This window comes from Geotrypetes seraphini, chromosome 1, assembly GCF_902459505.1.
Source record: "Geotrypetes seraphini chromosome 1, aGeoSer1.1, whole genome shotgun sequence".
Classification (NCBI taxonomy): domain Eukaryota; kingdom Metazoa; phylum Chordata; class Amphibia; order Gymnophiona; family Dermophiidae; genus Geotrypetes; species Geotrypetes seraphini.
Window position 1 is genome coordinate 204,108,368 of NC_047084.1, and position 14,512 is coordinate 204,122,879.

Genomic DNA, 14,512 nt, shown 5'->3' on the forward strand with positions numbered 1-14,512 from the left:
GATTAAGTTATGACCCTATACTGTCCCCACCCCCATGGTCACTCACCCCTTCCCATCCCCCAAACATCTGAATGAAACAACACATACCTGGCTTTAGTATGGGCATCCTAGTAGAGCATCATACAGGTGTCTTAAGTAGCTGGCAGAACATGGATAAGTGCAAGGTGATGCATGTTGGTAACAAAAATCATATGCATGAATACAGGATGTCCGGTGCTGTACTCGGAGAGAGCCCCCAGGAAAAAGACTTGGGAGTACTTGTAGATAAGCCAATGAAACCGTCCACGCAATGTGCGGCAGTGGCGAAAAGGGCAAACAGAATGCTGGGAATGATTAAGAAGAGGAACACAAACAGATCAGAGAAGGTTATCTTACCACTGTACCGGGCCATGGTGCGCCCACATCTGGAGTACTGCGTCCAACACTGGTCACCGTACATGAAAAAGGAAAGGGTCCAGAGTAGAGCGACAAAAATGGTTAAGAGACTGGAGGAGTTGCCGTCCAGTGAGAGGCTAGAGAAATTGGGCCTCTTTTCCTTTGAAAAGAGGAGACTGAGAGGGGACATGAACGAAACATTCAAGATATTGAAGGGAATTGACTTAGTAGAGAAAGAGAGATTGTTCACCCTCTCCAAGGTGGAGAGAATAAGAGGGCACTCTCTAAAGTTAAAAGGGGATAGATTCCGTACAAATGTAAGCAAGTTCTTCTTCACCCAGAGAGTGGTAGAAATCTGGAACGCTCTTCCAGAGGCTGTTATAGGGGAAAACACCCTTCAGGGATTTAAGAAAAGGTTAGATAAGTTCCTGCAGGACCAGAACATACGCAGGTAAGGCTAGACTCAGGGCACTGGTCTTTGATCTAAGGGCCGCCGTATGACTAGACTGCTGGGCACGATGGACCACTGGTCTGACCCAGCAGTGGCAATTCTTATGTTCTTACGTAGCCTAGTGGGTGAGCTTAAGAACCATAGAGAAAAGGACCCTCCAACCACTACATTTATGGTGGAAAGTGTGAAATCTTACTATACTGCCATATAGGTGCAACCTGCAGCCATAAGGGTTATTAGGGTGGTAGACAGTTGAGTGTAGTAGGTTTTTGGGGAGTTTTGGAGAGGTCACCATATGTTATAAGGGGGTTATGTTGAAATGTACATCTGGAACCCTTTATGTGAAGTTAACAACAATGCTTTCTAAGGTGCCCCACTGCTCTGTTGGCCTGTCTGTGTGGCCAGTTCATTATAAGGCTGGCCCCTCCTACATCCAAATGGTCTGGATTTGAATGTTTTGAACTTGGACACTTTTCTGTTCGAAAATGGCCAAAACAGTTAGGCATCCTAAGGTTGGACATCCTGATGGCCAAAATGTCTAAATAGGCCATTTTTTTAAAAAGAATTTGGATGTCTAGCGGTTTCACAAATGGAGATTTTTCTGCCCCAACTTTTGGACGTCTTGCAGAAAACATCTAAAGTTAGACTTAGACACACAATCAAAAATGTCCCTCCCTGTTTTTCTGCTGAGATTAGCAGAGAAAACATGGGAGCCATGGGAGGGGCAAGGGTGGGTGAAGGGCAGTCCCTTAAAATGTTAGAGAATAATGCATATCTGCACCCAACTTGTGCACTGGGATTAACACCTGGTTTTCAATTGGTATAATTTTGAGTCCTATGGTTAAACTATAACTTCAATAAAGTGACCTAGATTATTTTTCTAATATGTTTATGTGAACCTAAAAGTCATATTTAATGATAAGCATATTTACCAAGGGCAATGATGGTCCATTTTCAAAATGCATCTAAAAAGAAGAAATAGATAAAAAAACACTGTAAAACTTATATTTTAAAAGATTTAATATTTCTAAAATTCACAAATTGTTCAAGCAGGAAAAATACTTGAAAACAGGAAAAGGTATTCAAACATAGCAAATCCATATCAAAGACTTAAGAATCAAGCCTTACATATTTAAGGCATAAGAATCAAGTCCTCAGACTTCCACCTGTTCGGTCCAATATATATAAAGCTTGATTCTTATGCCATATTGATATATCAATATATATCTATATAGACATACAGCATATCTATATAGATATATACACACACATACACACACAAGGGTTGTACCGAAAGCAATGCAAAATTTGGAATAACTTTTTTGTTAATTGACATAGGTCAATCAAATTGCAAATATCAGTAGAGTAACTCTTTCACTATACAAAGATACTACTCAATATAGACTCCATCACAAGCAATGCATTTGCACCATTGATGAAACCAACTCCCAAATCCTCTTTGAAAAAATTCAGGAGTGCACACTTTCACCTTGTCTGTATCATCAAATTGTTTTATCCAAAGACTGTTCTTCATTGGAGCAAACAGTTAAAAGTCTGAGGGTGCCAGATCTGGGCTGTATGGTGGATGGAACCACTGATTAGCCCAATTTGCTGATCAACTGACTTGTTGCAAAAGATGTGTGTGGTCATGCACTGCCATGGTGAATGTGGATCATTTCCAAATTCTTGTTTGTTTCTTCCTCCTAATGGCTTCTCTAAGCTTCTTGAGTGTCTCAATGTACCACTCGCTGATCATGGTACTGTACTGCCACACTTCAGAAAATCAAGGAGAATGACACCTTTATCATCCACAACTTTCTGTGCTGATTGCTGGCTCTTGCACTTCTTAGGCCTTGGAGAAGAGGTATGACATCATTTCATAGACTGATTCTTCCGTTTCTGGATCATATACTAAGCAGGGTAATCTGACCTAAGCGCGCCCTAAAGCGACAGTCCCATCTGGGGGTGCCACTTCCCTATGCAGGAGACACACAACTTAACTTAACATAAAAATACCGCTGTAAAGGCAGAGAGAAAAAGATAAAAATAAATCTGACAACTACAAACGCCACTGAAATACCAATTTATAGACAGCAGAAACAATAAATTTACAGAGCAAAACCTAGGATACAATTTTACCTCTATGCCCTGCGGGATCACAAATCTTAACAAAACTATGCACATAATACAATATCCATTTTTCTTAGCTTCCCAAACAATATAACTATACACAAAACATTAACTTCTCCTATGTCTTTTTTTTCTTTTTTTACCCTTTTACTATTATCATACAAATAAAACACACATGCTACTTACGATTTCAGAAATTCTATCTGCTTCCATGGGATAACAGACTGAACACCTCTTGTTCTTTCCGCAATAATTTTAAGCATAGGAACACACCTAGAGTGCCTGTCCTGCCGCGATAGCCAATTAAGCAGGGTAATCTGACCTAATCACACCCCAAAGCGACAGTTCCATCTGGGGTGCCATTTGAGCAGCTATACCTGCTCTTAGGTGTGCAGGAATAATGACATGGTGCAAATATTTCCAACCAGATATTTTTTATTAACTTTATCAGAGCAATGTTCAAGAGGCATTTGCACCAGAAGTTCATCTCAGACGCGCAAAATATGGCATTTCTGGCAACGAACTCGACTCTATAATAGTTTGTGCATTGCTATATACCTTACATGATGACATCCCTTCACTAACATCTAACTGGTCAAAAATATTTGATTCCCTATAAGGCTTGCTTCTATACCTTCATATGGGGGCATGTCACAAAAGCATTCCTAAAAAGTATATTCTTATACCTAAAAAGTTACATTCTTATACTAAGGCTTACATGATTTATAAAGAAAAATACAAAAACAAATATTGGAATATACCCACAAAAGATAATCCATACACACAGCTTTAAACCCTTTCTGTTAAAGTCAGCCTGCATTTCTGCTCTCAACATATGCTGAAACGTCTTTGTTCCCTGTCAGAACAGAAGAAGGAGGGGCTACTCCTCCCCTTCAGAGTTCCACAAACTCCGATTTTGCCTATCTAGTCCTTTAATACATTTCCAAAGTAAAATATATATTCTAATCTACAGTTGTTACTTGAAGCTGCATAAGTAAATTCCTAGTGTATAGTTTAATGGCTTACTAAAATTGACTAAAACTTAATTCTGGATCTATACAATAATACACGTGTATCCAATTAGTGTTTCATGCTGAAAAATCAGGGCCTCTTGAAATGTAAGGCAACCAGGTCAAAGGCCAACCCCTGTCTGCTTATAAGTTCCCTAGGGATCTCTCTAGACCGGACTGGACACACATTTGAACAATGAAACCTTATGAAACTTAAGCTTTGCCATCTGGAGTAAATTTTCTATAGCGCTTATCAATCACGCAAATGTCCTAAGCTGCATTCCTTTTCCTTCAAGCACACAGCACATGTGGGTTTTTTTTCAAATCAGTATGTTAATTTCCCATCCTTTGCCTCTCTGATTGTTAATATTCTGGTTTATCCAATTTTCTGGTTTTATATACATATGTATAGCCACTAATAACACATTCTCACCTGCTCTTGGATTAGGCCCTATCTATCAACAGGTTTTTCTAACTAGTGAATCCTGTGCAATGTGAGAAAGCACAATGGCTGAATTTTGATTTCATGTTTGCTCATTTCACCAAAACCTACCTGTCCAGGTAAATAAGCTGCCCCCCCCCCCCAGGCTTATTTAAGGCACAGAACCACTTCAATACTTCCACATTTCATCCTCTGTCACCAGATCGGAAAATAACGTGTCAAATGCTTCCAGCAGATCAGAGCAGATTTCCACCCTTCTCTCCTTCAAATCAAGTGTCAACTGCCTGGGGTTATGTGGGTTCCACTAGGCATGATTCTATAAATAGTGCCTAACTTAAGATTGACATGTGTTATATGCTGTGTTCCTTGGAACCTATGTTTTAGAAGTCATTTATAGAATCGAGGCCTAGGTGCCTAATCCTAGGTGATTTGTACAGAATTACTCCCACATAGTTTTAATTTTTCACTTAGGATACTTCATACTGCCACAGAAAGATATAAACCTTACAGTGTACCCAACTATCCATTTATCTTGCTTACACCAGGTTTGGATATTTGTATTAAAACTGATTGTATGATGCAGCCACTCTTCCTCCTTACCATGAACAGGTCAACCTGCTGAAAACACTGTAGTATTGACTTTAGGTTTAAGTCTCTCTCTGCACTTCAGAGCTACTGTTTCTAGCCAGGTCATTTGTCCCCAGTTGAACATAAACTTTAGCATCCTTACTTTCTTCTCCAATTTCACTAACAATTTGATCAGTGTTCTTGTTAAGTGAGGATCCTGGGAGACATTTAACCTATTTGTCCCTTAAACTGTGTTTCCAAATTAAGTAAAATAGTAAATGACGGCAGATAAAGATCTGAGTAGTCTGCCCAACCATACATGCTCCATCAATTAATTTAGTTTAAATGGTCCTTTTTCTCAGATATTTCTGGGCCAGAAACCCAGAGCCCTGCCCAGTAGTGTGCTTAGGTTCCATCTACTGGAGTCTCCATCAAAGCTCACTCCAGCCAATCTTAACCATCCCAGCCATTGAAACCCTCCCCAGCCTGTCCTCAACTGAAAGTCCATATACGGGACACAGGCCGTGCAAGCCTTCCCAGTGCTGGTCTTAGTTCCTTCAATGTATACCCATTATTTTCTGATTAAGGCCTCCTGAGAGATTTTTGGTACATTGGATGTCACTTCTCTTTTCTAATTTGGATTCTGTTATAGTGGCATCATCATTTTCCAAGGCATTTTTAAGAGGTATCCTTTGAGAGAGTGGGTCACTCTTTGTTATGGGTTATACCCTTTCAACTTATATTGGAATTCTGAAACTTAATCATAAAAAAATCTAAATAAATATGAAAAAATATATGCTGCTGCATGCGAGTAAATTAATATATATGAATGTGCTCAGTCATAAAACACCTATTCCACACTGGCAGTGGTGCTTATATAAAGGTGTTATTTAGAACATCATATCAACCCCTGCCTACCAATCATCAAATGCTGGCATATACCAGCCTCAAAAATAAACTCGAACATATGAATGATAAAACAGTATCACTTATCTCTTTGATAATCAGCTGATGTTCTTCCAGGCTGGTGGGCGTGTAAATGTCTGTTATACCCTTCCAGATCCCACTGCAATCCATCTAATCTTGCTGAAAAATATCTTTGTCCTTCTTGCAGAAACCAAACTGGCTTTCGTGAACATCACGTGACAGAAACCTCTCTATTAGGTATGACTTCTACAATCCAATACCACATCGATCATCACAAATATGTTCTTTAAATCTCTCTCAATCTCACCATAGTCTTTGACACGATTGATCACACAATTCTACCAATTCGTCTTTGAAACATTGATATTAAATACAAATGCATATTTGACTTGTTCTTCACATATCTTGGCACCAAGACCTGGAACAACCTCCCGACTGACATCAGGATGGAAACATTTTACAATAGATTCTGAAAAAAATTAAAAATTCTCTTCTTTGACAGCATACACACCATAGACAAATAACTTGAAATACCTAATGTCACTAAATTATTATTATTATTATTATTATTTATTTATATACCGCCCTACCGCAACCCATACTCTATTCAAGTGCTATACCATTATAGTCATAGAACCTCCATTCTCCCTTCTCTATTTCAGTACTGATTTGTGGGCAGTAAGTCAGTTTATTATCTATTATTACGCCTAAGATTTTAGTATTAGTGACGGTGGACAGTGGATGGAAGGGGCAGAGAGAGGATGAACAGTAGATGGAAGGGGTAAAGAGAGCAGAGGCTGGATGGAAGGGGCAAAGAAGTTGCATGGAAGAGAGAGAAGACAAACGCTATATAGAAAGAAAAGAGTGAAGAAAAGATGATTAAAGCAGAAACTACAAAAGGTAGAAATACATTTTTTTGTTGCTTTACACAGAATCAAATAGCATTGTAATTGTATTGATAAAAACTTTATAAATAGGAAATGGAAATAAGGCAAGACTGTACTGTCTTGAAGAAAGATTTGGCCTCTGAAAGCTAATTGAAAAATGGATTAGTCTAATAAAATGGTATTTTCTTATTTCTCATTTTTTTGTTTTATTTCTATTTGTTAATTTTTAAAGTGGTGATTGTTATGTATCAGTTTTTTCAAATTTACATCTACTATCTTTATATTTTGCACAGTTTTAGGGGACATGTGTCACTGTTTCTGTGGTGTTGCATTAGTTTAACTTTTGTCTACATATTTCTATTTTTAATTTGTGATTATTCCATATTGGGTGAGGGTGTTTCTGTGTTCTGTGTCTATGAAAAGGACATGGTTTTCTGTTAGCATCGACTATACAAAATCAACTGACTGTGCAGGATCTGGCTTGTTTATTTAGTTTTACAATTCGTGTGTTGATGTTCTAGTGCTCACTGCAGTGATTAAGATGCTGCCTTTTCCTAGGCGCACCCTTGTTGTGTGGCTCATGGATTATTACTAAAAATAACTTTTTTATATAGAGGAGGGGGGTTGTTAAAAAATGATCAGCACTAGCTGTCATATATACTAGGTACATAGCAAGATAAACTCGGATATGTGAAAACTCAATAATGTTCCAATACACACTTTCACAAGAAAGATACAAGAAATGTCATATACAACGTAAACAGTGCTGCTTTGGTTTAAACTAACTTTCAAAAAATGGAGGAAAAGCCTCAGACTGAAGCCCTCCCACCACCACAATGGTGGTCCAAGGTTGTTGGGTGATAACCTCACTGGCATAAAACCTCCATTGCACTCCCAAAGTATAAAAACCTTAAGCAGGGCTGTCTATGCAAGGTGATAGAAGAAAGAAGCTTCGATCAACTGAAGATAAGTTGAAAGCTTATCAAAAAGATGTGCGGAGAGTTGAGTCGGATCAGCGAATGGCCACCAGGATGGTCTCAGGTCTCAAGGATCTCCCGTATGAGGAACGACTGGGTAAATTGCAGCTGTACTCACTAGAGGAACGCAGAGAGAGGGGAGACATGATCGAGACGTTCAAATATGTCACAGGCCTTATCGAGGTGGAAGAGGATCTCTTTTTCCTTAAAGGACCCACGGCAACAAGAGGGTATCCGTTGAAAATCAGGGGTGGGAAATTTCATGGCGACACCAGAAAATATTTCTTTACCGAAAGGGTGGTTGATCGCTGGAATAATTTTCCACAACAGGTAATTGAGGCCAGCAGCGTGCCAGATTTTAAGAAAAGATGGGATTGGCATGTGGGATCTCTTCATGGAGGTAGTTAGGGGGTGGGACATTAGTATGGGCAGACTAGATGGGCCGTGGCCCTTTTCTGCCGTCATGTTCTATGTTTCTATATAAAGAATACTAGAAAATATATGCAAATTTATGAAAATGTGTCATATAATCACTATAGAATCTTGAAAAATCTGCTGCAAAAAATGGTGCTGGATCAATAATGTTTTTTTAAACAATACATTCACAAAGAAATAGACAGATGAAGGGAGTATGCAATGCATGAAACTGTTCACAGATTGGCTACACCTAGAATGGAAAATTATGACCCCTATGCGACTATCTCTAAGTATCAGACTACCTAGATATGCTAATAATAATAATAATAATTTATTTCTTGTATACCGCTATACCAAAAATTTGAAGTGGTTCACAACGAACAAAGGATAACATACAGCCAATATTTAAAATACAAAATAAACAATTAGAGGGGCATAATCAAAAAATATGTCTAAGTCCCCTTTTGGCCTAAGGCCTTAAAAGTTGAAAGTAGAAGCAGGGAAAATGTCCATTATCAAAAAATACATCCAAAAGGAGGGTTTTTTTTTTTTTTTTAATAATGGCCTGCCTCTACGTTCGGCTGTTTAAACGCCCAGACCACCACTACGTCTACACTAACACCATATAATCAACCTAAAAAAAGCCTAACTCCCAAACGCCCAAAACAAGAGCTTTTAGGCGAAGGAGGAGCCAATCCTTTGCCTAAAAGCTGGATTCTGTAACCGGTGTCTGTCAAAAACAACACCGGTTACAGAATCACCCCTCCTACAACGATCCGGGCAGGAGGGAGCCCAAGCCCTTCTGCCCCGTGGCACCCCCAAACCCCCCAATACAATCAGGGCAGGAGGGAGCCCACGCCCTTCTACCCTGGCGAACCGCGACCCCCCCCCCCCCCCCCGCTGACATTGGGGCAGGAGGGAGCCCAAGCCCTCCTGCCCAGTGGCACCCTCACCTCCCCACCGGCCAATTCCGATGGGGCCAGGAGGGAGCCCAAGCCCTCCTGGCCCGGCGGCACCGTGACCCCCACCCGCCCAACACGATCGGGGCCAGGAGGGAGCCCAAGCCCTCCTGGCCCAGCGAACCCCAACCCCCATCTCCCCCCCTGCCATTTCCGATGGGGCCTGGAGGGAGGGACGATCCCCATCCCCCTCCCCCGCCGATTCCGATGGGGCTAGAAGGGAGCCCAAGCCCTCCTGGCCCAGCGAACCCCAACCCCCATCCCCCCCGCCATTTCCGATGGGGCCTGGAGGGAGGGACGATCCCCATCCCCCTCCCCCCGCCGATTCCGATGGGGCTAGGAGGGAGCCCAAGCCCTCCTGGCCCGGTGACACTCCCTACCCCCACTAAAATACGACCCCCCCTGCTGACCCCACGACCCCCCAAACTCCCCCCTACCTTTAAATTGTTGGTCGGACAGACGGGTGCCAAGCCCATCCGTCCGACAGGCCAGCCATCCGTTGAATGGCTGGCCTTAGGGCCTGATTGGCCCAGGCGGCTTAAATCCCGCCCACAGGCAGGGTCTGAGACGCCTGAGCCAACTGGAATAGGCCAAGCAGGCTTAGGCCCCTACTGGGCCTATTCCGGTTGGCCCAGGCGTCTCAAAATGCATAAATGCAAACTCTTCCTCAAACCTAACCTTGATAACTCCTCCACTCAGTCAATGTATGCAACTTTACATGTTTTCACATATTTAACATTATGGATGCTTATTTCCACACATGAAATAACATTATGTTCAGATATGACCTTTCTAATTGTTCTCCCTACAAATAAGAGCTGGCTTTGAAAGAGTGCCTTCTACTGGCTATAAACAAAAGGTGCCATTTTTTTTTTTTTTTTGCCATGTATTCCTATATTCTCTCAGTACATTCAGTATGACTATACTATATGAGGGAGTGCTGAAAAGATCTCAATCCAAACAACCAACTTCATAAATGGCCTCTCAGTAGAGGTGGTGGAGACAAAAACAGTATCTGAATTCAAGAAAGCTTGGGGCATGTACGTAGGGTCTTTAATTACTGAGGAGAAAACTGCACATTTTATTTCCTTCTCCAAACTCATCAACTGTTCCTCTGATCTCATCTCCACCCAACTACTTGCCACTATCTCTCCTATTGGCATCCCATCTATCTGCCAAATTCCTCAACCTATCACTCTCCACTGCAAATGTGCACAATGTCTTCAAATATCCTGTTATACCACTCCTCAAAAAATCCTTGTTGGACCTTACCTGTCCTTCCAACTATCATCCCATCTCCCTCCCCTTCTTATCCAAGCTATTTGAACGTGCTGTTCACTGCTGTTGTCTTGACTTTCTTTCATCTCAAGCTATCCTTGACCCACTCCAATTGGACTTTCACCCTCTTCATTCTACAGAAACTGTCCTATAAGTCTCCAGCAACCTGCTCCTGGCCAAATCAAAAGGCCTCTACTCTGTCCTGATCCTTCTTGATCTATCGACAGCTTTTGACATGGTAAATCACCACCTACTCATCACACCATCCTCACTTGGATTTCAGGACTCTGTTATCTATGGTTTACTTCCTATCTTTCCCATCACACCTTTAGCGTATGCTGTGATGGATCCTCCTCCACTGCCATCCTGCTGTTGGACAGTGTACCTCAGAGCTCTGTCCTGGGACCATTTCTTTCTTCCATCTACACTTCTTCCCTTGGTGCTCTAATCTCCTCCCATGGCTTTCAGTATCACCTCTTTGCTGAAGACTCATAAATCTATCTCTCTACACCTAAAATCTCGACAGACATTCAATCCCAGGTTTCAACCTGCTTATCTGACATTGCTACCTAGATATCTCACCACCATCTAGAGCAGGGGTGTCAAACTCAATCACTCAATCAAACTCAATCACATTAAGCTACGTCAAGCTAATGGAAGGCCTCGTAGCTAAAGCCCTAAATGGATATCTAGAAAACCACAACTTACTCCATCCTACTCAGTCTGGCTTCAGGACCAACTACAGCACTGAAACCCTGCTAGGAACACTCATGGACATCGCGAGACAATACCTCAGTACAGGCAAAAAAAATGTTAATCATACAATTAGACCTCTCCGTAGCCTTTGATCTAGTTGACCATGACATCCTCTTACAAACTTTAGACTCAATAGGAATTACAGGAAAGGTACTAACATGGTTCAAAGGTTTCTTACAATCCAGAACATATAGAGTCAAAACAAACAAAGAAAAATCAGAACCATGGACCAACCCATGTGGAGTTCCCCAAGGATCACCCCTATCTCCAACACTTTTCAACCTATACAATGCCTCCCTAAGCTCCTACCTAGACAAACTAGGCATTACCTCCTACAGCTACGCAGATGACATCACCATACTCCTCCCTTTCGACCAACCTGAGCCTACAATGACAAGCACAATACACAAAACACTTGAAAAAGTAGCAACATGGATGAAAGAACACAAGCTAAAACTTAACACTGACAAAACAAATTTCATCCTCCTAGAAAACAACAAAACCCCAACCTTGACTAACCTAGAAATAAGCTCGTCTCAAACCCCATTTGACCCACTCTAAAACTCCTAGGAGTACTGATAGACAGAGGATGTACCATGCAACCACAAATCAACAAAATAATAAAATCATTCGCAACCATGAGAAACCTAAGACAAGTCAGAAAATTCTTCGACAGGAAACAATTCCAACTAATGGTTCAATCACTAATACTAGGCCTAATAGACTACTGCAACATACTATATCTACCCTGCCCAGCAACCATGATAAAACAACTCCAAACAATACAAAACACAGCCCTAAGACTTATTTACTCACTGAAGAAATATGACCACATCACAGATGCATACCATGAATCACATTGGCTCCCAATACAAGCCAGAGTACACTTCAAATTCCACTGCCTTCTCTTCAAAGGGTTCATAGACATAATCGCAGAAGACAAAGGCGCGCGCCAACAACTGAGTGCAAGATGGAGGTGCGCGCCAAAGAAAATTACTGTTTTTAGGGGCTCCGACGGGGGGTTTTGTTGGGGAGCTCCCCCACTTTACTTAATACAGATCGCGGCGGTGTTGTGGGGTTGTAACCCCCCACATTTTACTGGAAACTTAACTTTTTCCCTAAAAACAGGGAAAAAGTGAAGTTTTCAGTAAAATGTGGGGGGTTACAACCCCCAAACCCCCCACAATGCCCCCACAATGCAGCCCCCCCGTTGGAGCCCCTAAAAACAGTAATTTTCTTCAGCGCGCACCTCCATGCTGCGCTCAATTGTCTGCGCGCGCCTTTGTCCCGGCACGCTTTTGACCTGACACCCTTCAAAGCTATAAACGGAGAAAGCCCTACCTATTGGAACAACCGACTAACCCTATCCACCTCAACCAGACACAGGAGAACCCACACAATATTCACACACCCACCAACCAAAAATGTCAAAAGAAGTAAAATGTATGACAACCTACTGGCCACCAGAGCAGCTAAACTGGACCGACAGCTCACCAATCAGCTCACTTCGACCACAGACTACAAAACCTTCAAAAAAGAAACAAAAACCCTACTCTTCAAAAAATACATAAAACCAATATAACACATCCCAACAGGCTTTGAACTCCTCCTCCAATTAAAAACTACTCTTTAACAAATTAGAAAATGCTCAAACTATTACTTAAGTACTTCTTAATGTCTTACAATATGTTCTTCTTATTATAATAACAACTCTTGTATAATCCACCTTGAACCGCAAAGTAAAGGCGGAATAGAAATCACTAATGTAATGTAATTAAGGGACCAAAATCCAAAACACAGGCTAAGTCATGGGCCAGAACCCACCCAATCTCCAGACCCCGCCCCCATAATAATACTAATTATAACACCATTTTTTCCATTTATTTTTCATATATGCACACACAATATAATCTTATTAACACAAAATGGTAATGGTTAATCACAAAATTAAACCACACAAAACACACTGTATGCTTCTCAACGTTCATTCCTACCAGAACACAGATAACCCCTACGGGCCCAAAAACTACGGGCCCAAAAACTTAAAGTACTATTTTTTTTTTTTTAACCCCTAAGATTCAAGATTCTGCATGCAGTACAACCCCCAGAGTAAAAGAAACAAATGTATTTCTTCCTGAGAAATGCAAAAGATAGACAGCAGATTAAAATGCTTAAAATTGACAACAATTCAAACACTAACTTGAAAATAAAACCATTCCTCCTACCTTTGTTGTCTCCCTCCTTCCACGCTGTGCCTCCCTCCGGCGGGTATCTAACCTTCTGGCTGGCTCCAACCTGGCCGTTTTATGTGGCCTGCGGTCTGATGCCCCCTGGTGTTATCTTGTGGCCGGCTCCCTCCTCCTTACAACTGTAGTGTGCATGGAGCCGCGTGCAGCAGCTCCTCGTGCGTCCTGCACCTGAACCTGAAGCCTTCTCTCTGACATTGCAACGTGCAAGTGCATATGAATACACATTGCAACTTGCAAGTGCATATGAATACATTTAAATAAGGCAATGGAACCTGGTCAATGTTTATGACTTTTTGTGCTTAGAAGCAGCTGACATCACAGTGGAAGCATACTAAAATAATATCCAACATCTTTATTTGGAAATGGGATGAAAGAGTATAATAACTTTGCATATCAGAAAAGAGATAATGAAGACCATGCAAACAATATTATCAATCAGTGGTGTAGTTGGGACTCAGTGGGTTCTGGGCGGAAAGACTGAGATGGGCCTTCTCAAGTGCATGCATGGGCACCCCTCCCCTGGTCAAGTGCGCCCCCTTAGGTCCAGCACCTCCCTCTCATCCTCATCTACTTACCCGCCTGCCGGGTCCTCCACAGCTACAGTATTAGAGACAGAGCTAAAGGCTGCCTCTCTGGCCAGCAGGACCTTTTCTCTGCCACGTCCCACCTACAAAAAGTAGGCAAACAATAGGTCCCACCAGCCACAGAGGCAGCCTATAGCACTGTCTCTGACGCTGTAGCTGTGGAGAATTCGACGGGCAGGTAAATAGCTGAGCATAGGGTGTGGGAAGGGCGGAAAGGTGCCTGACCTTAGTGCACAGAAAGGAGGGTTCAAGCTGCAGGTGGCCCCTAGCATTGGGTGGCTGAGGGCATTTTGTGGGACTCATTCAGTGGTAGCTAAATCCCTATTATTAATCAACTCTGAGTGGGAATAGCCCAAAATCCTACCCAAAGGGGATATGCTTGATTTCCACAAGATATGCAGAGCTTCAGATTTAGGCTTTTTACTACAGTATTTGATTGTTTTTCTTTGCTACAATTGCAAGAAATGCTTCCAAGTTCCAATTTGGAGAGAAATAATCCCTGT

General features: G+C 41.8%; 1 protein-coding gene across 2 annotated transcripts in view; it reads right to left on the reverse strand.

The window, feature by feature from the left end:
• The window catches only part of ZDHHC2 (zinc finger DHHC-type palmitoyltransferase 2), a 151,768-nt gene that overhangs the window by 62,337 nt on the left and 74,919 nt on the right, over window positions 1-14,512 (reverse strand). For both annotated transcript variants that reach the window (XR_004540655.1, XM_033957926.1), the window contains exon 6: window positions 1,759-1,791. Coding sequence is in view for 1 of the 2 variants with exons in the window: in XM_033957926.1 (XP_033813817.1) it covers window positions 1,759-1,791 (33 nt within the window). In the remaining variant the exon portion in view is untranslated. The remainder of the gene's footprint in view (window positions 1-1,758; window positions 1,792-14,512) is intronic.